Source organism: Hyposmocoma kahamanoa, unplaced genomic scaffold (genome assembly GCF_003589595.1).
Source record: "Hyposmocoma kahamanoa isolate Upper Pololo Valley unplaced genomic scaffold, ASM358959v1 92, whole genome shotgun sequence".
NCBI classification, from domain to species: domain Eukaryota; kingdom Metazoa; phylum Arthropoda; class Insecta; order Lepidoptera; family Cosmopterigidae; genus Hyposmocoma; species Hyposmocoma kahamanoa.
Window position 1 is genome coordinate 19,360,227 of NW_020654748.1, and position 25,858 is coordinate 19,386,084.

At 37.3% G+C, this 25,858-nt stretch overlaps 1 protein-coding gene across 1 annotated transcript in view; it reads left to right on the forward strand.

Annotated features, from left to right (window-relative positions):
* LOC113236932 (hairy/enhancer-of-split related with YRPW motif protein) overlaps positions 1-25,858 on the forward strand; it is a 55,273-nt gene that overhangs the window by 29,107 nt on the left and 308 nt on the right. The window contains exons 2-7 of the mRNA XM_026473158.1: positions 18,138-18,255; positions 18,737-18,950; positions 20,356-20,514; positions 22,067-22,282; positions 23,478-23,671; positions 25,209-25,343. Of these exons, the coding sequence (XP_026328943.1) occupies positions 18,138-18,255; positions 18,737-18,950; positions 20,356-20,514; positions 22,067-22,282; positions 23,478-23,671; positions 25,209-25,343 (1,036 nt within the window). The remainder of the gene's footprint in view (positions 1-18,137; positions 18,256-18,736; positions 18,951-20,355; positions 20,515-22,066; positions 22,283-23,477; positions 23,672-25,208; positions 25,344-25,858) is intronic.

Consider the following 25,858-nt stretch of genomic DNA (forward strand, 5'->3'; position numbering starts at 1 on the left):
AATCCTGACTTGAGCATTGAGTAGAGTTCTAGAATACGACCATATGACATGTATGAGTGAACACGCGTAGGGACCATCTAAGTCAGGTCCTAACCCCAGATCAACCCACGTACTTCATCCGGTTGCCTGTAAGGCTAGTAGCAATCCTTAACACAAAATTCCGTACCTTCAGCATGTGTTTTGAATATAGTGACCCTCCCTGTCAACCTCTTGATTATGCGGGAGGGGCATAACCTGTGTAAACACAGGGACCTGACCTCGGATCAGCCAGTATACAGACCGTTGTCGCTGAATCCATTCGGTTCTCAAGAGGCTAGTGCCGTAGGTGAGCCGCTCCGGGTACACGAACAGCACCCTCCCTATTTTCCAGACGGGTACCGAAGCTGTAGGCACACTCAAGCAGTAATGTGAGCATTACTGCGTTTGTGAAATCACAGCCACGTGTGACTTGTCAACTTATGCCTCAGGGTGACAGGCGCAGTGGCAGTGCCCCCTCTGATCTTCGCGATTAAAAGCTCTGAGTGGCACTTCAACTGTTACGTGCGTCCGTTACCACGATGACGACATTTAGTTGTACCATTTCATCAATTTTAATATAAATGCTTGACGCAACGTACCACACAACACAAGCAACACATCTTCATCAACCCATTTATAAGTACCACTGTCGGGCACGGGTCTCCTCTCAGGCGATGGTTTAGGCCATAGTCCGTCACGCTGGCCCGGGTTGAGGACTTCACACCTTCTTCGACGTACAGGTTTCATCACCTGAAAAGCATTTCCTTCACGGAAAAGCTTATTTATGTAAATTTCAAATTAACGTATTTCAATTTTAAAATTTTAATGTAAATCGTGACATGAATTACCGATCTATTTTTAGCATGTGACACAGAGCGCAGCAACAATATGGTCACTTTCTCGGCCGTCTCGCCAATCACGCGATATGTGGCACGTGACTTACAGGCTTGTGATGTCATAGCATACAGGTACGACACCACCTGCAATATAATAACTGCAGATCATTGCGCTTCGCCGACCGTTTCGAATAGAGTTCCCTATTTTCGTCGAGTCGTGTAGCATAACATGCTACATTTAGTAGCAGTAGAGGTCCTTGTGAAAAAGTTCGTCCAGACAAGAACTGTCACCTTACCTATTTCTGCCGCTAAACATCAATGTGAGCATTGATTCATGATTCGGTTTTAAAGGGTAAGGTGCTGGTGAAATTACAGGTACATGGGACTTGTCAACTTCTGTCTCAAGGTGACGGATGTAGTGGCAATGCCCCTTTGATCTTTGCGATTGAACGTTCTGAGTGACACTGCAACTGCTGCGGACAGGCGTATCGCTTACCACCAGGCGCATGACTTGAGACAAGAGACTTGAGCGCATGACTTGATAAGAGACGCGGTAGCTAGCGATAACTGACACTGTAATCTCGTGGTAGAAGCATTGTTCCGTATTATCTTTGGAATATATAATGTGCATTTAAGAATAATTCATTCATTATATTCGTTCACCTCCTGTCCTTATCCACTTCATACATAACTCATGACTAGCTAGCTTAGTTAGCGACACACCTACACCCATAAGAGTTGCAGTGTCACTCAGAACATTAAATTGTACAGATTTAATAGGTACTGCTGTTGCGTCTGTCACCCTGAGACATAAGTTGACAAGTCCCTTGTGCATGTAATTTCACCAGCCCTTAAAAACTGCCGGAACGTAAGTAATGCTCACATAACTGCTTGACGACAGAAGAATTGAAAACATAATGAATGTCTTCACGACAGTAGAACTCTATTATTACCTTTCGAATAATCAAGGCAATTTTAAATGAACAATAGAGCAATTAATTAGTATGACAATGATAACACGTGATATCACACGTGGTATACTATAATATATAATATAAAATACTATATTACAATATCTACTTAAAGCAGTTTAAAATAAAATAGGTTTCTTTAAAATCAACAAGTTTACAGAGTTCTTTGTAAAAAAATTAATAACCTCCCAAGACTATACATATTTATATTATCTGTGATATTACTAATATCGTAATTCACAACTCTTGTTCTATGACTTTTTACAAAACATAGCAAATTTATATAGCCGTCATTTATATAGCATAGCCGACAACAGACACGTAGAAAAATTCGTGAGTTCCGCGGATTCGTTCCGTGACTTAGTTGGCATAGCGTCTGCCACGGTTTGCTAGGAGACGTCGGTTCGAATCCGGTTCGGTTCGGATCGAAGGATTTTTTTCACAGTGTTCGATCTTTTTATTAATAATTATAACAAACTAGTGGAGTAATTTCACAAAAAATAACTGAATATCAATTAAATAAAAATTTAATAATAATTTACCAAAAATAAACTTTTAAGTTTTTATTGTAATATCTGATACTTTTTAGGTTTGGATTTGGTAGTAAAACGCTTATTAAACTACCCAATTTCAAGAGCCCTGCGTCAAGGGCGGGCGTGCTCCCTAAATATAGGGCGCCGCTCTTATGGATTACCCAAAACTGCGCGAAATCCAATAAAACGGATTTATCCCCAAATTTTCCACCCTATTAGATTATTAGTTGGAATATTTTCTTCGAATTTGAAGGGGTTTTGACAACTACTGTGGTATCTTTTTATTTTGTGGTATCTTTCCAACAAAAAAATAATCACCACAATCGGTCCACAAATGGCGGAGCAATCACGTAACATATACACACAAAAAAGTACAGCGGCATTGAGAATATCTTCCTTCTTTTGAAATCGGTTAAAAAGGGAGCTAAATTTTGTTAAAGATAATCTCTATTTTGTTCTTTATTGTTGAGTATAAACAAAGCAATTATGTATTTATTCTAGTTACCTACCGAGTATAGAAGTAATGCAATAAAGCACCACGTTCAGAAAACAAGGGAAACGCGTACAAAGTAGATAGAGAAATACATGAAAGCTATTAATGCTAAAAACAGGTACATTCCGATGTAATCGTATGCCATATACCTATAAAATGTGACTGCGAACACACGTGCGGTAAAAGTGATCTACACTTTAGTTATGAAGTGGGATATATTCAATTCATTATTTTTGTTTAACTGAAATGTCTTTCCCAAATTCCAGTAATATGTATATACCTATATCCAAGTTACCAATATTTTTGGCTCACCGCCCACATAGGCAAGATAAACATTTAAACGCCCCTCCAATATGAAAAATAATTGAAGTGGGTGAAGTCAGGCTGCATGTGATGATGATGAATTTATATAGATAATTCAGGTGTTTTTTCAAATGCGGTAGCACCCTATGGATAACGTCAACGCCCCCCAATTACTACCAAGGCCCCTACCGCCCCACTAGGACTCTTCAGCGCCTACTGGGACCACTCTGCGAAACTATGCTGTAGATAGTAGGGTTTGAAATTAACAAGATATTTATTTTCTTTGATGATTATCATGATAATTGTCTGGTAATTACCCGATCCGATAATGATCCATCCGATTCACAGGGAGACAGCTAAATAAACACGACAAATTTTTTTGGAAATATTTGGTTTGTGACTTTTTTGAAATTGACATTTGATACGTTTGGATACGATGGCACCACATTGCAAGCTGTAGCATTTTGTAATTTTATAAATATCACTATAATTATCGAAGTATATTTATCAAGATAAGTATCGTGATAATTGTAAATGATAATTATCATGAATGTCATGATAATAGTAAATGATAATTATTATATCGAATCCTGATAGATAGAAATGGGTAGACCACATCGTCAAAGTTGCAGTGAGTGGTAGAGTTTAATCAATGTGACAATTTCAAGTATAATTTGCTTACTTATGAAATAAAGATAATAAATAAAGACATATTAGAGTTTGGAAGCAAAAATTCTCGATATCGACATTCATTTATGAATAAACAAATGTCTCATCAATTGAATTACAATAATAGTAGGTGACGGTGACATTTAAATTATTTCACGTGAATAGGATATTCATGAACGTGTTTTACGTCATATAGTAATGATCACATTACTTTGTATAGTTGAAAAATAATATAACACACTCCAGTTTTATGCGAATTCCAAACATGCGCCACGTGTTAATAAAAATAAATGTAGTATGCCCACAAGTTCGTGATAAATCGGACAGGCTATTCCCGTGCTACCGCCCACGCATCACGTTTCACTGTTTATTATGTATACATAACCTGATTTTGATAACTTTTGTTTTAATACCTGGCTGTATGGTCAGTTGTTTACTGAGTTCCGAGGGGGTTTATATAAATGCCAATAGCACGTTTTGAATTCTACGCCCACTGGAGGACACGTTTTATTTAGGGGCCTCTCTGATCTGGTCCTGGTTACAATTGTATAAGCTAAGGAAAATGGGAAATAATATAAAACGGATACCCACAAAGCAGATACGCCTACAAAAGTAAACATGCAATGCGTCCTGAGACATAAGTTGAAAAGTCCCATGTACCTGTAATTTAACCAGCAGCCTTACCGGTGCTCACACAGCTTGGCGGCAAAAATAAGTAAGGTGGAAATACTTCCTTGAACGAACTCTTTCACGAGAAGCTCTACTGCTATTATGCGATCTAAATTTTGGTAAATCTAAGTCTAGTTAGTCAGCCATGACCATAGAGCCCGAGACGTTGGTTTTTTTGAAAAAAAAAACAAATACACGCAATTTAGATCCGAAAAAATTGTTTCGTTTCCTATGTGTAACAATCGCGAAAACCTAATAACTCAAACAGTGCTTAGTTTAGATCAGAATTTTACATAAATTTTAATTTATATCCAATAATATCTTCAGGGCTTTATTGGGGTTATCGCGCTTTTCCAGCGCGTCGAGGATGTTGGCCGAAGCCCGCATCGATGATTTCTTAGCGATCTTAAAAAAAGGCAAACTACCTGAGATGCAGATTGCGCTGCAGCACCAACCGCGTTCTGAACGTGATTGCGGACAGGGGTGAGGGTCCTATCCACAACTATTGGATGGAACTACTCAAGGGAGTAGTTACAGTGCGCCCTCCTTGTAGATTTTAAATACATAAAAAATTAAGTATAATGATAACTTACTAACCTAATTTTAAGACAAATTGTGACTAATTAAATATAATATTACTATGGATGATATCTGCCTACGTGGCCGAACGGTTACCATGCTGAACTGCCACGCAGAGGTCCCGGGTTCGATTCACGGGCCGGGAGAAATATTTGTATGGCCTACATTTATTTGGGTGTAATTTGTGGACGTCTAGGTATGTATGTGTCTATGGCACCCGCGATACAGTGTTTCTCTAGGGCGGGATGAAAATTTTTTTTAGTAAGTTCGTCTCACTACAGACCACCGAGACTGCGTTTCTGCGTTTTCTGCTCAGGAACCTTGTGATACTGCGTCGATTGACTTACATAACATTTAACGTATTAATCTAATCAACTTACATACCATATGTAGATTGACCATAAACATTTACAAATACCGTTAATAATACGATTACGAATTGCAATGCAATTATTTATGGCGTTGTTTAAAAATAAACAAATCGGTGAAGTCACGCGGGGGAAGCACGTGAGGCGGTCTAGAAAAATCATTTGTGCCAAAGCGAGTTTGTTTTCAACGGCATATTTTCGTCTTCAATGAAATTAAAATAGTACATTGTGTACTAAGGGCGAGAGTTTGTGAGAAAACCGGTTCACAATCGGACAATCGGAACCGGTGATTAACTCCGGTGAATTATCGCGTAACATACATGCAAAAAAAAACATACAGTCGAATTGAGAGCCTCCTCCTTTTTTGAAGTCGATTAAAAAGGTACTGACGCATGCAGTCACAGTGTATTAGTAAAAAATAAATAATTTCCAAAATGTAAAAATACTGCAGAATTTGAATTCACTAAATAAATTTAGTAAAATATACTTAAATTGCAAATGTTAAGATTTTTTATACTTCATTCACTGTTTATGTGAAGTTTACGTTCAGATTTTTCGATAATGTAAAGAAAAAGCACGTGGGCATAATTTAGGATATTACGGTCCATTTTGCCCGCATGTCATGACACTGTTTACGAGCATGTGTGATGAAAATGGTTTTAACTTTTAAAAATTTATTTTTTACTTGGCTAGGACATACAGATTATCAAGAATTTGCGTGTTATTTTTTTGGTTGTGCAAACCGGAAAAATAATCCAATTCAAGAATAAATTAATAGTTTTTTTATAATTTAGATAATCTGATCTATGATTAAATTATTATTTGTAGTGGTTACTTAAATAAGTTTTAAAAACCACATGTACATAATATCAACTATACCATCGAATAGGTACGTGCTGGACAACCACATCCAATTAACTGGCCTCGAACTAGAAAATTCCCTGTGGTATGAGTACCAGAGGAACGGAATTTATTCTTGGGAACTATCCATAACACCCATGCCGGAATCAATTCAGAAAAGCTCGATTTTTATTTGTGATACCAAGTGGCGGGACCATCGAGTATATAACCAGAAATAGAAACGACATAAGGGCCATATATTCCTGGTAACATATTAGCGATACAGCTCTTATAAATATCCACACTTGTTTGCACTGAAATATAGACAGGCCAACTACTGACATGTGTGTACGTCTCCGTATATTCCAAAAAATATTCTGTATTTATTGTAATAAAGATAATATCTCTAACAATGCCGTGCTGTTCTATTCGGTGGTGTGGGAAAAACAGCAAAACCTCTAATTACAAAACAAACGGAATCACATTTCATCGGTAATTAAATATTAAATATGTAATTTTGCAATTTTCGTCCATTACAGCAAAGCTCAAGTTAACTGGTCGATTTGAAGTGAAACAGTTGACGACACCCATTGACGACACACCACAGTTAATTGTTTCGAACTCGGGCTAGCCAATCGGAGCGCAGTTGTCACAGTAATGACATGGCAGGATAGTTTTCAAATAAATTAAATGACATTTCGGCTCTATTTCTGGTTATATACTCGTTGGGCGGGACGATCAAGTCGTGCGCCTGGTAATAAGAGACACGCCTGTCCATAGCACCTGCTGTGCCACTTAGTGTTTTAGGTAGCAAAGAATGAGGGGCACTGTCACTGCGCACATAGACATAAGTTGACAAGTCCCATGTGCCTGTAATTTCACCAGAACACTTCCCCTTCAAAACCGGAACACAGTAATGCTCACATTACTGCTTTTCTTCTTCTTAAGGTGCCATCTCCTACCAGCGGTTGGCCATCATTAGAGCTATCTGTATTTTAGCCACAGCTGCACGGAACAACGATCTTGTGTTCAAGTTCACCCAGTTGCGGAGTTTCTTAAGACACGAAGTACCCCTTCTTCCAGGTGGTCGCTTTCCCTGTATCTTTCCTTGCATAATTACTTGGAGTAGGTCGTATTTATTACGTTACTATTATTACATTACGCGTTATATGACCAAAGTATTGTAGTTTGCGTTTTTTGATAGTACTCAAGGTCTCTAATTTCTTATTCACCATCTGCAATACTCTTTCATTGGAAACTCCATCCGTCCACGATATGTTTAAAATTCTTCTGTAGACCCACATTTTAAAGGCTTCTAAGCGATTACTTATATTTTTTAGTTAAGATCCAGGACTCTATGCCATACAGAAGAACCGAAAACACGTAGCAAAGTGCCAAACGCACCCTGGTAGACATGTTCAATGGGTCGATTGCAGAGTAGATGACTCAACTTTAGAAATGCGTTACGTGCTTATTATATCCGACATTACTGCTTGGCGGCAGAAATAGGTACGGCGGCAGTACGTCTCTGGACAAACTTTTTCACAAGGAACTCTACTGCTACTAAAGATACTAAGCCACGAGACGAACATGTCGTGCACCTGCACCTTCTAGCGTACTCTTCAATGCCGCAGAGAGAAAAGCGCTGCGATACTCTGAGATCGGTCGCAGAGCACTGAAATTTCAATTGAAAAAGTATAAAATATACATTGATAAATTTTGAATATCCTCTGCCTTCCTGTCCACCGATTAGCGTCGGTTTTAAGATTTGTCCAAACTCCTGACGTCAGTGCGCCCTGAAGGCGATTTTTAGGGCAGTTGTAAAATGCCCTTAAACATTGGATTGAACAGTTTAATATTGGACATCTAAGTAGTAATTTTGTACCAATTCATATTAATAAGTAGTTTAGTGTATTTATCGTAAATTAGTTATTCATAGTCAACCTACAATTTTGCACATGCGTAAAGCAAGCTATCGTCTTTCAGTCCCTGGAATCTTGTGCGCAATGCCACACACACCCGTCGTCGTTTCGCTCACCACGCCATTTGTTAATAAATATCGGCACTACTGTTATAAGAAATTTGTGCATTTAGTCAATTTGGAGGACCTGTGCCGTAAGGTGTTTTTGTAAGTAAATTGTCTATTTACTATTTTTTTTGTTGATTACGTTTTTATTATACTATATTGGTGGCAAAAGGTAGGGATAGTTTGAAAAATACCTTTTATCACGGGATTGTAAAAGCATTTTCACTGTTTTTTTTTAACGTTGGCGCGTTCCATGTTCACGAAATTGTTTGCAAAATCTTAATTCAGAATTCATGTCAGAATTTCGTAAATGGATTGCAAATTAAAGATAATTAAGTGTACACATGGAAGTCACGTTTTACAACGTCGACATTATTATTATTTAAGAGGCAACAAGTATTTGTGTCTTCGCGATTTCTCTCTTGTATTTTTATTATATTTGTATATTCTAGACTTTGTCTTAAGGCGTCGGACATTTCTTTTTTTATCACACCAAGTGACCGGACCAACAAGCCGTGCGCCTGGTGCCTCAGAGCTTTAAATCGCAAAGATCTGAGGGGCACTGCCACTACGACAGTCACCCTGAGATATAAGTTAACAGATCTCATGTGCTTGTAATTTCGCCTACGCTGTGACCTCTTGGATGCGATGGTTCCGGGTTTGATTCCAATAGGACTAATTTTGGAAATTCATTCAATAAAATAATTTGTAAAACTTAATGTAGCGTAGATTGGAATGTTTTCTTTGTAAAATTAAAAATAAGGTATTTAATTAATAACTATTATAACTGTAGTGAAAAAATAGGGTTTAGGGTAGGAAATAGGGTAGGAAATTTGTTTTATCAAACAAACCCAACGTTTCGGGCCCTTTACAGGTCCCATGGTCACGGTCGACAGAAGTGGTACAGTCAATCAACCAGTTATGTCTAATATTAATGCAAATCACCCTATTTTTGCACTATAGTTACAAAAGTTAATAATTAAATACCTTATTTTTAATTTTACAAAGAAATATTACAATTTACGCTACATTATGTTTACGTTACAGTATGTCCTCTGATGAAAAATCCCAAACAGACATAAGACTGCAATACTAATTAATGTTTTAATTTATTCTAATTTCCACTGTTATTTAATAATAAATTTAACTTAATAAAAATTCATATTGTTAAAATAAAATCATTTATAAAACATAATGTAGGGTAAATTGGAACGTTTCTTTGTAAAATTTGAAATTTGAATCTAATTGGTGCCTATGTGAAATGGACTATGATGTTTAATTAAGAGGGAGCAGAGGAAAAATTCCTAATCTTCGATTTGATTTTAGAGGGGTATATCCACTTTAAAGTTAAAAATAAAATATTGTATGAGTAACTACACGATATATTCAAGCATAAACATTAATCAGAAACATAAAACAATTAAGTTTCCTCGATAGATAAAAATCACGACGTGACCTCTAAATTTCACATTTTTTCGATTTATCCTCGACATGCTACATGTTATTAGGACAAAATTAGATAATTAATTATATTTATGCATGATCGACTACTGTCACTACGGATTTTTTTAAATCCCTTTAGTTTTAGAGTTATTCCGCTAAAACGAATTTGGTACTTTTAATGCGCAAAATTCAACATCTCCTGTCGCATGTCACGCGAATTTCAAGCATCTATTTGTTTCACAAATTTGGGCGGAGCCAACGTCAAAACTTTTTTGGCATGAGAGCTCTTAATACGCGGATGCTTATATTAATGAGACGACGCTGCGCCTCCGTATTAGCATAGTAGAATAAGATACTAGCCCGCGATAGCACTAACGCACTCCTGAGTGTGATTATACCGGACTCCACAATGCAACAGCATTGCGTGCAGCTCCATGTCAGGATATAACTTTTATTTTATTCTTAAACCTACTAAACACTAGTCTTTAGAGTATTTGTTACTAACACTATGAACGAGATTATGAAATAAATATTTCTATTTTTATTACTAAAGAAAACTCCATCGATCTGACAGGACTTGAATCTTTCTACCTTAGATTAGATTTTTGTTCTTCCTTAAATTACGTGTAGGTATAGAGTGCACTTTATTTAACGCCATGTAAATATATTCAATCATACTGTTTCATTTATACTACATTACTTTTTAAAGTTTTAAGAAAGATAAAAAAATATCAAGAGGTATTATAAAGTTATCACACAACATTTACTTACCCAAACATTGGACTATAAATTGACGACTCGTCCGCCGTGACACGATCGCGGGTCACGTGGCGTAATGTTATCACCCGACCGAACACGTGACTGAGAACACCTTAGCGTATTATGGAACAACAAACTTTGTACACGCTCGTGTCTTTGGGAAAAAGAAGCTTATTATGCTTTATTGTTCACATTGTAGGACTGTAAACATTGATACATTGCATAGGTCCGGCAGAGCATGTAAGTCAAACTCATTTGTTACTTCATTAATTTGTAACTTAAATTCTAGTGACGTTTTTCAAATTTATCGTTTTCTTCACATCTTCCAACATTATGAACAACACAAAAAAAAATAATTCTATATTAAAAAGATAAGCACTTTTTGACTTATGTGCTTTAAGTCCGCTGACCTGATTTATTAATACGAAGGTCGGACATAAGGAAACATTCGATCGATCCGGCTGGATTCGAACCAGCGTCCAGCATACCATGCCTGACGCTCTCCCAACTGAGCTACGGAACGAACAAGCAGACCTTACGAATTTATTGCTTACGAAAATAATAAGTCTTGAGTCACAGAATGATTTACTTATCACCGAATAAATCAATTACCAAGAAAAGAAATCACAATGTTTCTATAACATTTTTAACCGACTTCAAAAAAAGGAGGAGGTTCTCAATTTGACAATGTTTTTATATGTATGTAAGTACGCGACAACTTTATGAACCGGTTTTGATGATTCTTTTTTTTTGAAAGAGGGTTCCTCAGTATTGGTTCCATTTAAATTAGAAGAAAATATTCCTCCTGTAAGGGTGCAAACTAGGGGATGAATCCTGTGTCGCGTACTTTCCGGTAACTGATTTCAATAAAACGAACTTTTGAAGTCGATCTTTGGGTATTAGAATTTGAAATTAAGTCCATTATTACTGCAAGCAGTATTATTTAATAATAATTTAAATTTTCGAATGAAATTCAGCCTTTTTCAAAATAGTTTAGAAAGTATTTGGTTTTGAGGATTTTCTGTTATTATACATTTTAGCCTACTTCTGCCGTCGTGGTAGCCTAATTGTGTGAACTACCGGCTCTCAAGCAAAGGCCGTGGTTTTGAATCTCTGCCTCTGAGTTTCTCGGAATTTATAAGGTTTAATTGGGAATTTACCATGAGCTTTTTGGTGAAGAACCTGCACGTCAAAGAAGGTTTACAACCCTCGGAAAGCGTGTGAAGTCCCCAACCCGCATTAGGCCAGCGTGGCGGACTATAGCTAAACCCTCGCTGGGTTGGTGATGATAATGATGATAAATACTTTCCTGAAATGATAAATGACCACATTTGAACAATACTTTTGATATCGATTGGTGACATCTGTAATTTCGAGTATACGCCACTGTTAAAAAGAACCCTATTTTCGGTTTGCCTGAAATCTAAAAGAAGTATTGTAAATATTTATTTTTTTAAATACCAAGTGACGAGACGACCAAAAGTGCAAGTGCGCCTGGTGGTCAGCGATACACCTACCATAACAGTTGCAGCGCCATTCAGAGCTTTAAATCGCAAAGATCTTATGGGCACTGCCACTGCGCCCGTCATCCTGAGACATAAGTTGACAAGTCCCATGTGCCTGTAATTGGTCATAACGCTACATTTTGGATCTGGTCTGGATAGTGAATAGTCATTATTTAGGTATGCATGCTGCATCGCCGACCACATTGTCACTTTCCATCAGTGAGACGGAGGGCAAATGCGCACTTATTTTTGAATAAATAAAAAATCACCAAAATAAAAATTACACTTAAAATAGCAATTAAAATAAATACTTTTAACATCAGCGTAGAACAGCTATGGCTGTTACTCAACCTTTATTGAAAAAATCTACGTTAAACAAAGCAAGTAGCATAATACCTCTAGCTAACGTTGAAGGAGAATGTGATGAAAACTGCATATTGAAGACGGTTTACAACTCTTGGAAAACGTGTGAAGTTGGCATGGCAATAGCCTAAACCTTCTCTTTAGAGATCTTTGCCAGGCAGTGGAAGCAAAATGGGTTGATGCTGATGTTAGATAGTTGTTCCTGTAACGCCTAGTCACGAACAGCTCGACGTTACGAGAATAGTTTACTACGAAGTGTGTACGAATCGACAATTTATAATTAACCTTTTTAAGCTTTATTAGCAAACTGCCTTTGTTTAAAACGAAAACTACGGGTGTTGTAATCGTCGATTGTCGATTTTTTTATACTATTGTATTTATTATTTACGACCAGACATTGACAGGGACATTTTATTGATACGTGTACTAAGTTCTAGTAACTAGATTTAAAGTTGCAATGGTAGAGCCTTTGAACAAGAATAAACTGGCGATTAGGACGTTTTGCGAATGGACGTTTTGCGGATGGACGTTTAGCGATGGACATTTTGCAATTGGACGTTTGCGAATGGATATTTTGCAATTGGACGTTTGCGAATGGATATTTTGCAATGAGACGTTTGCGAATGGATATTTTGCAATTTGACGTTTTTGACTAGTTTGTATGCGAAAATATATTTCTGCTCACAGTCCACTTCAACAGAAAATGTATTGTATTATGTTCATATGGAACCTTGTTTTTCGCAGAATATTCCGATGCGCATTACAATATTACGCTGTGTAAAAAAATGCTTATTCATATACGAGTTCTTATATTACAAATTATAGTATTTATAATAACTTAATATATTACTGAAAGCTGGTATAACCAGCGTTCCGATATATTCCACGAGTCTTGGGATACAATAAAGATCACCTTTTTTTATTGTGTGAAAAAAGTAAAAATATCAGAAAGCAGTTCTGCTCTCCTTATCATAAATAAAGCTATTGCATTCTGGTCTTTCGAGATATTGGCACCTTAACATTTAAAAAACTGAAACTAAATAAGAGAGATAGAGATATATTTATTTGTAAGCATACACGGTAAATACAGTTTACATGTTTAATATTACACTTATAGTTCAGCGTGTTGCGCCAGTAACTGGCATACAAATGTTAATAGCAAATACTATATACTATATAATAGTAAGTATTAGCGATGCCAATGCGATACAGTCGCCTTTGCACTTGGGATTTATAGGCGACTGCAATCGCCTTTACACTGGGGATTTATAGGCGACTGCAATCGCGTATAAATCACAAGTGTAGCTACTCGCCGCGTGTAACCACTCTAAGGGTCGTATTCCAGAACTCTACTCAATATTCAAGTCAGGACTTGAGTATTGCAGTGAGCACTGAAAATCATACATAAGTCCTTGCCATTAGGGTCGTATTTCCAGTGCAATCCTGACTTGAGCATTGAGTAGAGTTCTAGAATACAACCCTAAATAACACAGGACATCCTTGAAGAAAGTTACTATTTTTATTTTTAACCGACTTCAAAAAGGAGGAGGTTCTCAATTCGACTGTATGTTCTTTTTTTTTGTATGTATGTTACGCGATAACTCCGGTATTTGTGAACCGATTTCCATGATTCTTTTTTGTTGGAAAGGGGGTACTTCCATGGTGGTCCCATTTCATTTTGAAGAAAATCATCCACCTCTAAGGGTGGCTGTTGACGCATGAAGATTCATTTTTATAAATAGCGCCTAACTTTAATTTAGGAGCAATTATTTTAATGGTTGATTATGCTGTTTCTCAAAATTAAGGCGTTTTTCTCTCAATTTACTTTGAGTAGTGAGAACCGATTCTTATTATCTCCAGTGTCAAGTCCTGTATAGTGGCGAACTAGGGGATATTTCAATAAAACTTGGCAAATAGACGTAATTCCACGTACTTTTGAGGTCGGTTTTTTTAAGGAATAAGGATTGCCACGTGATCGAAATAATATGTAATAAGCAAATGAAATAAAACTGATGTCTAATGAAATGAGACAATTTGCACGTTGCGCAAAAGTATTTATTTATACGAAAATATAATTCTAATAATAATACATGTAACATTCTAGAAACGCATGAACTTTTATACAAATATTGGGTTTTTACATTGACTTACAATTATATGGACGTCGGGTCCGCGCTAAAAAGTGTCCGCACTTGTAAGGCGCTAAAATCGTATACAGAGCGCGAAACTCCGCTTTAGTCTTCATTTGTTCTACTGACAGCGCGATACTGCGATGACATTACAATTTAAATTTCGAATAGGTTGACTTGGGACATTTTTTTCGTGGTTTTTGTATTAGACCCGTCGTCCATTTATTTGTAAGTCAATGGGTTTTTAACTCTTATTTCTTGTTCAGAATGAACAAGTTACATTTGAATATATATACCTATTTATAAAATCAAGTGACGGAACGAACAAATTATGCGCCTAATGGTAGGCTACACAACATATCAGCTACAGTGCCACTCGGAGCTTCAAATCGGAAAGATCTGAGGGGCACTACCACTGCGCCTGTCACCCTGAGACATAAGTTGACAGGTCCCATGTTCCAGTAATTTCATCAGCATCCTTACCCTTCAAAACCGGAACACAGTAATGCTGATATTACTACTTGGCAGCAAAAATAGGTAAAGTTGCAGTACTTCTCTGGACGGACTTTTTTACAAGGAGCTCTACTGCAACTAATTACGTAACCAAACAAAACAACAACGGTCCAAAGTACAAAGTGTCAAGCTTGACGTGCTCTTAACTGTACTAGTGCAATACAATATTTTTTTTGTTAAAAACGTTCTAGAGGGCAAGATAGAATGGAGGTGAAGTATGTGAAAATAAAAAGAAAAGCATTAATTACACAGATAAAGGGACGGTAAATGTGGCGTTGTACAATTACGACCACATTACATAGAAGTTGAGGAAGAGTTCGACAAGAAAAGTGCTTCTAAACGTATTATTTTTTATGATACTATGTGACGGGACGAACAAGGCGTGTGTCTGGTGGTAAGCGACACGCCTGTAGTGTGTGTGTAGAAAAGCGGAAATCAACCGAATGTTACATTACACCGGCATTTGTTATTTTTCTGTCTATAAATCATACAATAGCCGAAATATCTCATGTAATTAGACTCACTTAAGTGGTTTATTCATAAGTCTTGCCGAATTTTGTTTTGGTTACTTTAGATTGCCTGTTTGTTAGTACATTTTGATGATTGTTGATAACGATTATTTTGAGATAGTGTTGTTCTTGTAAGCAGACATATTATCGATATTTTGTTATTGAAACAATTCACTTCGAGGTTTTTGTGGACATTTTTGGTTTAGGTAGGGAGGTTTTTTCCGTAGATAAGGCAGCTCCTTTCCTTTATTTTTTTCCATACTCTAAGACTTCCATATACTTTTTCCGGCCGGTCAGCAAAAAAAACGCAAAGGGTTTTCATATACTTCCTCCCGCATTTTAATATACAACAGAAATCATAGATTTAAATTAATTCTATATTGAACTCAATGACAGAAATGACGTACATACGTTGTGACTCATGTATAAATGAATATTATTTAATTATCCATTGTTATTGCCACTTTCCGAACAGGTGTACTATAAAACAAATTTCTCGTCAAGAATTCATGGTGTTTATGGTGTTTGTGTACTCGGTTTCGGTGTATTCAACATGGCGGCGCGCATGCTCCGTGTGGATTCGCCAGATGACGCGACCATGAAATGGGGCTGTGACACAACATACGCAATCTAGGTCACCTCAGTGACCTTGCGCGGTCACTAGACAACTGGCACGGTTTAAAATAACCTGCCATTGAAAACTTACAGGTTGTGTGTACGTGACTCCGGAAAAATTCTTAATGCGTTAGTGGCTATTTTATTTCTAGTGGAATAGCTATTTCCTTGTCCTGTATTTCTCACTATCTTGATATCTGATATTGATATGATATTTAGTGGCAGTAGAGCTCCTTGTGAAAGGGTTCGTCCAGGGAAATACTGCCACCTTACTTATTTCTGCCGCCAAGCAGTAATGTGAGCATTACTACGTTCCGGTTTTAAAGGGTAAGGGTGAAACTACAGGCACAAGGGATTTGTGTTTTTGAAATTTACGCTTCAATGTAACGGGCGCAGTTACAATGCCCCCAGATCGCACGGCTTGGTCGTCCAGTCACTTGGTATCATTAGTTAAGTTGTTATGTACAAATAAATATTTTTTTTATTTGGTCATTCACACATTAAATTTAAACACTCTTCTAGTATCAGACTCCTTCGAATTTTGTTCGCCTGAATAAATTCGGCTACAATATTCTTGTAACCTTGACCTCAAGGTGCACAAGTCAAATTCCTCGGAGGCATTTTTAGACGATTGTTTTAAAGAATTCGTACTTGAGTTCCGTTAGATCAGTCGGTAGGAGTCTGACATAACCCTCTGCTTTCCACGGGGCGCAGTAAATAACAATAATGATTATGGCGTTAAAAATATAGCTAGTTTTGATCAATGGAGAGAGCAATCTTTTATCTACAGTCTTATTTATTATTCACTGCTTCTTATTACTTATTGGTGGTGCCCTTTTTAAGACTTCGCTAACATCTAGTTTATAAAAATATAGCGAACGCCGCCAATGTCAATTTTAGCCTATGACTAAAAAGGACTAATTAAACTATACTAACGGATATATTTTTTGATTTTCTATGAGAAGGCAGACATAGACTCACGATGTAAAAATATCACAGAACTAACATCTCTTGATAGGTTTGCACGTTCTAACGTTGTTTAGTCTGACTAGATGTTATTGTTGCAACTCACGGCCGTGTAGACATCTGAGGCACGTGTTCCAGTCACATGCAACACTCCGGTATGCCCTTGAACCCCTGTTTGACTTAACGAATTTAACACTTGAGGAAACTAAAGCTTTAACAGCACGATATTAGAAGCAATAATAACATTTTCACAAATTAGAAATTTGTTCTAACAAAACCTTGTTACCTGATATAAATAAATAAATAAAAAAAAATAAAAAAAACAATTCACCTTTATTATATTATGCTGCTCGTAATTTGCGGTTTTTGAACACATCATAGAGTGTTTATATAGATAAAATAAATAACGCACACACTCATAATCCCACATTAAGGAAACCCTGTCGCGGGTGCCATGGACTAACATAGACCACCATAAATTACACCCAAACTCACGAGAAAATTAAATGTAGACCATAATTTTCTCTTTAAATCGCATCCGGGACCTCTGCGTGGTAGACCAGCATAGTAACCGTTCGGTCACGGAGGCAGTAAAATGGGTGGAAAAATCAGAAAGAAAATTACTATTGCGTACCACTACCAAAACTCTGCAATACTCAATATACAGTGTTTTTATAATTTCATAACAACAAGAGTATTACGGCAATTACCAAGGGACAATAAATTTATTTAAAAAAACTGGTTTCCAAAGTAAAATTATTTATAATGACTAGATAGATTTTTTAATGTTGTACAACGTAAGTTAAAAATATTTTTTGTGATTAACGTCAAAAATCACAAAAAGCCGCTACATCCTTTATAAGTACAGCTTTTTCTCAAAATGCTATTTTTGTCAGTGTTTCGGTTTGACAGGGCAGATTTAGGAACCTACTCGGTGTTATAATAAATGAGGAAATCTGCAAAAGTACCGAATCACAACGGTCTACATTAATATAACGAATTATTCTAATGTTGTTTTTTTTTATTTCAGCTACAACTCTAACGACGGTTTCGGCCGTGCTGTTGGCGAGCTCAACTTCGCCGCTCCATCTGAGGACGAGGCCGAATTCCCGACTGGCGCCTACCTCAAGAAGGGGAAGGTCTCGAGGGCAAGTTTTTACATGCCCATTTACCTTTTACATACATTTTGAGTATAATAACTTCTGACCGTCAAGCTACAAGTACCTAGCTGAAGTTATTCTATTTCCTTTGGAAACACTAGGGTAGCAACCATAAACTGAACTTCGAATAATTGACAATCTAAATTGTTTTTTGTTCGTTGCTTTTTGGCCATTGCAGAAGTTGTTAAATAATATTTAAATGTCGAATATGAACATAGTGCAAACAGTTACTTTAATAGAGACCATTATGTTAGTATAATAATTATGTTTAAAATTATAATATAGATTATTTCCGCACATAATTGTACTGAATTTGTATAGCTGTTTTAAATTTCAGTGTGGATCCTTAAATTTTTGTTTGCAATTTTAAAAAGTGACAATTGTAGAGCTGAAGATCTTGGCGGTAGAACATTTATTTCAATTGCTCCTAAGTCCACATACTTACAGCATTTTGTGTATTGGTTTACAGCAAGACCCAATGTCTCACCGGATAATCGAGAAGCGGCGCCGCGACCGCATGAACAACTGCCTCGCGGATCTCTCGCGCCTAATTCCGCCCGAGTACCTCAAGAAGGGCCGCGGGCGTGTTGAAAAGACCGAGATCATCGAGATGGCCATCCGCCACCTCAAGTATTTGCAGGAACGAGTCAACGGTTTGTACAATGGAACAAACAGACAATATGGTAAATTAACAATAAGGTTGAAAAGGTAAAAAACTCTAGTGCGGACCGTGCTACCCGCCAACGTTCCGTTGCGCGTAACCTTCCGTTTACCCATGTACCTATATATGGACGAAAAATGGGATCCAACGGAACTTGCCGCGCGAGCGCGATTTGCACTTCTGCTGTTTTTATCGTCTTCTTAATTTTAAGGTGCAAGTACAGTAGGCTTTCAGGTTTTCATGTGGGAAACTGTAAAACCGGACAGTCCTAGAACACTTGTAATTTTTGGCATTCCTATTCAGTTATTATTGTTGATAGATCGGACATACATAAAAATTCCTTCGATTCGATTAGACTCGAACTAACGTGTGATGCCTCACCGTGGCTATCACTCATTTCAAATGAGATAAGGAGTCTCTATCTCGAGCTGCAGAGACTCGATTTGTAGCTCAGTTGGTAAGAGCGGTAGTCACGATGAGGCAACAGACACTGGCATTTTTCTTTGTGCATAGTCGATCTTTGTGTATCTATAATAACAACAAAGTAGTGGAATATTTTCACAAATATATAAATTAATATCATGGTAGCAAATTCAATAAAGTATTCCTATTCAGTCTTTTTCTTACTTGAGTATTCAAGTTTTCTGTTTTACAAATTCTGATTTACTATTTTTTTTCCAAAAATACTAAGAATACAACCCTCTACCTCTACGTAAAGTAACGATAGTTTGGCGAATAACATTATTTTCTTCAGAATTATTTCAAAAGTTTTTAGATTTTGTAACAAATAACAACCGAGCAATTTTATATAAATATAGATAGTTGTTACAAAGGTACATTTTCTCGAAATTATTGAAAAAATTTAGCACTCACTACGCTTGCAGCATAGTACCTATTTAAAAATGACCTCATAAATCTCATAAACGTTTACATTGCCTTAAACTTTCAATGCTTTGGGAATTTGTATATAACACGAATTAATTAGGTAATTACTTACTTTACAATCAATGTGCCTTTCTATGGACTTTGTTCATGACATTTTTGGGTATTTATTTAATATTGTGGTATTTAATTGTTTTGTGGTCACATCTCTTTATTTTCATGAGGTTTATTCTTTTCTATTTATTTTGGCGATACCTAAAGATAGGGATTTAGTAGTAGGTTATCATTCATATGTTAGTTTACCCTACGATGATAAAATGTCTTTTCAATAGAAACAAATTTATTTTGATGAAAAACAAGTTTTTATTTTGTTTCGAACGCAATTCAAAAGTACCTGGTACATCATTGGTGATTTGACATTATTAAGATTTGTTAATACCAATAGCAATATTTATTGAAATATATTTAGAAGCGAGTGCTAACCTGAAGGAAACCTAATGTTGTCGGGAGAAAGACGAGTTGCATCCCGTGGGTTCTGTTTATAGCTACCGAGAGGCAAGGTGAAGAGTATCACGCTGGGTACCAAGAAGCCGTGACGGAGGCCGTGCGATACCTGGTGGAAGTGCAAGGATACGGACCTGGAGACGCCCTTAGCGCGCAGCTAGCTGCGCATCTGCATAGACATCGCGAACATATTATCAAAGGTAGGAAAATAAAATCAACTCTCTAAAGGCGGCATCCCACGGTCCGTGACCCGTTTAGCGGCCCGCCCCGTGGAAAGAGGGCCGCCTGAGCGCGCCCGTGCTCGCCCGTGGCGGCCTGTTCGGGTCCGCCTCTGGTCGGTAACTTTAAAGGCACGGCGGCGCGATAAAATTGGTCAAATATCCGTTTTAAATAGAAAAAGAAAGAGTACAAAATTGTCTTTTAAATACAGTTAATATTAGTTAACGTGTTCGATTTATCGGAACTTACCCTAAACGATGCATAACTGAAACATCATAAAACAATTTTGAATATTGTAAAACTGGGTTACGATTTTTGAGACTCAAAAAATTATACTTTCACTTAGCAGATGTTTTAGCGTCGTATTCCAGAATTATACTCAATGCTGAAATCAGGACTTGAGTATGATTTAAAGCATTAGAAATCATACTCAAGTCCTGACTTGAGTATTGAGTAGAGCTCTGGAAGTATGACCCTAAGTTAGCAGACGACAGCTATGCTCTCGATACAAATCTCAATATGCGCCGCCACCCGCGTCGTTGACCCACGGCTGCACGGACTCGCCCGTTTCGCGAGCTCGCCCATATAAATCGGCCCGTTTAACATCACGTGCCGAAGGAACGCACCATAACGATAAAATCGTGGCCTATAGCTGCCTCCAAACGGTTACCATTCTAGTTTGCTACGCAGGGGTCTATTCCCGGGCCGGGAACAATATTGTATGGCATACATTTAAATCTGTCGTGAGTTTGGGTGTTATTGCATTACACTTCACAGAAATTTTAATACACGTTAAATAAATATTTAAACAAGGTATTGCTACTTCTAGCATTAACGAACAAAATTTATAAGTCGCTTCTCAGTGCATAGATACAAACATGAAATATGTCTTGCAAATTAGAATCGCAAATAGGATAATCAGTCACGTGTAGGTGTATAATTAAGTTAATAACTGAGGTTATTTGTTAGTTATAATGTTATTTAATACTTCATATATGTATAAATAAAGGACGTAATAAAACATTGTAATGCACCATTTACAGCCTTACGAAATTTAGTTTCTTGGGTTCAGCAACATAATCAATTACGAGAGTATGAACATAGAAAAAACTCTTCCTCACTTGTAAAATTTGCAACGCTTCCGAGTGGCACCAAGTGCGTGGCGCGTAGCCAGTCGGTGGTTGCGCGTAGCCAGTCGGTGGTTGCGCGTATGGCTATTATATTATTCGAATATCAAAATCAGGCGAATATTCGATTTGCAAGCCCTAGCGATGACCCGCGCTGTGCAACTAGAGTGCACCACGAGATTATGCGAATGTGTATGGCTGTGCACGACACGCGCGCACACATTCAATCCGCGCTGCTATGTTTATATGGAGTTAAGTTATACTACTTGTCTTATTGTACCATACTTAAACGGTGAATAAATTCATTTTATACGAGATACATATCTATGTACCAACCTCGAAATTCATGTAACCGATACATATTGACTATTCAATCATGTCAATCATGCTTTTTAATAATTTTCAGGCGTACCAACGGACTTAGCCCGAGAAAAGGTGCGTTCACAACCCGGCTCATCTTCCGAAACAGCCTCATCTTCAAGCAGCTCCCACGGATACGTGGTGAAGGGGGGCGGGGTGATAACGCAAGCGCCACCACCCCCCGCACCCTCTTTCCCGGCCGAGGTATACGAGCAAGAGCTGGCACCAGAACAACATTACCAGCCTATGGATTGCGACAGAAGTAAGTTCTACCACAATTTACATAACGCTGCAAGGAGTTAGAGAGAGATTTATTTATTTATTTAATCAGGCTCTCACAACAATGAGTACACTATAATTATGCAGGTATACAGACACTATGGTTTTAAACTAAGTGTCCCATTACGTAAAGGAGTTCACAGCATGCACTAAAATAAATACATTAATATTTGGTTAGGCATGACGATACAAAAGTACAATCATTATAAACTTATCACATCACTTTCTTTATCATAGAAACAGAAGTACAATTTAGATAAAATTCTCTCTGATACTCCTTATACAGTGTTATTGCTCGTGATAAGAAACAATGTAGCCTCAAGTTTGTGCGACATCTTGGCCTATGGAAGAGCCTATTACTACCAGACCTCGATCATTGTCGCGGATAAGGAATTTTATTTTAGAGAGCAGACCAGGGCAATCAATAATGTCTGAGTCAATTCTTTATTAGAGATTAAGAACTTGGACTCACTCTTGAGTATCATAAACGCTAGGAGTCCGCCGAAATCGCCCTTTCTAGCATGGCCTAGTTTGCCGCTGCCACTGAAGAGCCGTTCTTATGAGTCAATACAACCTCAAATGGCTTTAGTTGATTTCGCATAGCAGTGAAAGTGTTGAATCAATTGCTTTGGAAAAAATATGTAGTAAAATTGAGTATTTTCACGATAGAAAAAAAAAAACTTACCTCGAAATGTTACAGGAACACCGTTGTATTCAATAGGTACCTTACACAGCAATGATTTTTTTAATATCAACTGAACTAAATAGAACATTATAGTATACGATATTCATTTTTCAAATGCTTTAACATTGTTTGTAAAAAAATAAATTTTGAAATAAAGCCAGTGTTCCTGCCGTTCGGCACAATAGAACCGATTCACTTCGGGAAAAATTTCGCACCCCTCGTGGAGGAATGGCATAAGTGGAGTTACGTTAAAAATGTTTATTGCGCCATTAGATACACAAATATAACCCACATCCTATTCTTGTAACTGTAATTTGTGGCAATATTAGTCGATAGAGAATTGGAGAGGATGTGGGTTATATTTTTCTGTACGTAACGTAACTCCACTTATGCCAATCTTCCATGAGGGGTGCCATTTGAATACGAGCGAATTATTGACTCTTAACCAAAATGAAAAATTCCACGGAAATCATTCAACGAAAATATTTTACAGTATCAATAAGCCAGCCTTCAACTGCCCCGGAATCGGATCTGTGCGAAGAGCCCCTACCCCTGGACGGGCGTCGAAAGTACGAACCGTCAGTCGCGCTGCGGGCCGTCCGTAAGCTAGATCACGACGACTACCTGCAATCATACAAATTCAAAAACTCCATTGAGCGTCGGTTCTCCCGCTCACAAGATACTGAGGTAATTTTAAAAATTACACACCAAACAGCTGTATGCCTTTTTGGTTTACGTTTTTTGTCAACAGCATTTCATATCTGTTGGTCTTCTCGGTTATACATATACATACAGGTTGTAAACATGATTTGAAAAAAAATTGAGGTGTTTATTATTACATTATTCTCGTGCTATGTTGAAATACCTTCGTTAAATTCAGTACTTATTGAATTTAACGAAGTTTGAATACCAGCAGCTTGATTTTGATTGCCTCTCCCGATCGGAAACTGGGTCTCTTCGAGTCGAGGCGCATAATTGCGATTCTCAACTGGCCGATTGGAAACTTTTGACATTTCAAATCGGAACAGTAGTTGATTTAAGTCACAAATTAGAAAGATATAGTAGGAATCAGGTTCATCTTCTCGCTCGAAAATCCATCTGATTTCGAGACTCGGATGGGCTACCCGATCGGATCGATGCCGGATTGAATTAAAATCAGCCTGCTGGATCGCAGACTTGGAACTCGATTGTGGGAGTGTGATTATGAAATGAAGAGACCGGGGAAAGAATGATCAAAGTCTTAAAACAGGTATTAAGCTAGTTAAACACTGAGCGTAATTTGCCAAAGGGCGTTCCCATTAGTTGTGACGATAGATAGTCGTGCAATTTAAAGTGTCGTGGCTTGTACATTTAAATAAAGTTGTTCACACAACACGATTAGATGTCCTTCACGTCTTCTTTGACGTTACGACGACAGCCTGTCGTGTCAATGGGAATAGCTAGAACGACAGTCGTCAGACGATAAATAAAACGTCACGATCTAGCGGGAACAGATGGACACAACAGTCGTTCAACGATAAAATAAACGTCCACGACACAGTCACGACAAATACTCGTGATATGGGAACAGGCTAGAGGCGACTGTCGTCCAACGATAAATAAACGACATAATGGGAACGCGTCCTAAATCAGAAAACGGCAAGTTCAATGTCCTGAAAAATTAGCTTTTACTTATACTCATAAAAATGCTTACGACTTAAGTAAGGACTAAAGGTAGTAAAGTTAAAAAAGATTTATAAATATTTTTAATTAAAATGGATTACATAGCGTTACATACATGTATGTCAGCATTAACTTTATTTCAGGTAGTATTTGTGCGTGTCTTTGTCGCCAATATTTAAAAGTTTTTCAAATTAAAAATTCTGTTTTTCCAAAAACTTCGTATAAAAAAAATTAAGTAATCCAGAAGTTAACTATGTCTGGATGCCCTGTTTTTTTTATATCTAGTGACGGGAAGAATAAGTCGTGCGCATGATGGTAAGATGTTAGTTGCAGTGCCACTCTGCTCTTTAAATCGTCAAGATCTGAGAGGTACTGCCACTGCGCCCGTCACCCTGAGACATAAGTTGTCAAGTCACATGGGACTGCCTGTAATTTCACCAAAAATTAGTCAGTGACCCTACCTCCAAATTCCTTCTAAACATCCTTGAGCTAGTACTTATTATGATACCTTATCAGTTTTATCTGGTTTCGGTATCTTATATGGTAAATTAACGTAATGCAGGTGACGGAATCGGGCCGCGTTGCCTCGCACTGCAAGGTGTACAACCACAAGCGACGAAGGGCTGCTAAACCTGCACCTTCGACGTCCACGTCGAACTCCGGATCTACTGAAGATGCGAGAGACACTTCGCCACAGGTATGATTAAACAATAATAATGATGATGATAGTCATCATCAAAATCATTTATGTCAGGCAATTTGGCCTATATTTCTTAATTACAATAAGTACAATGAAATTGATAAAACCATTGATTCACAATCGCTAAGTAAACTTCATTAAAAAAAAACCTTTTTTTTTTTCATAAATTCATTAATTGTTGCGCAAAGGTTACTTTTTACACTGCTTAGGTTTCTTTTTTGCTAGATATGAGGTATAGCATAAAAAAATATACAGTACGTGTATTTTATTCATAATTGACATGTCAGTGTTCTTACTTTTTTGAAACCTACAAATTAATGATATGATAAATGTTTTTAGAAATTTACTAAAATATCAATTGAAATTGCATTTTAATTATAGTTGTGTGGTTTATGCCATCAATATATACAAAACAATTCACACATCTATACTGCTGTCGCTAGTTGAAAGGGCGCACGTTCGACCCCTCCTACTTAAAGTATCGTATGTCGAAATTGCCAAGTTTACAGGAG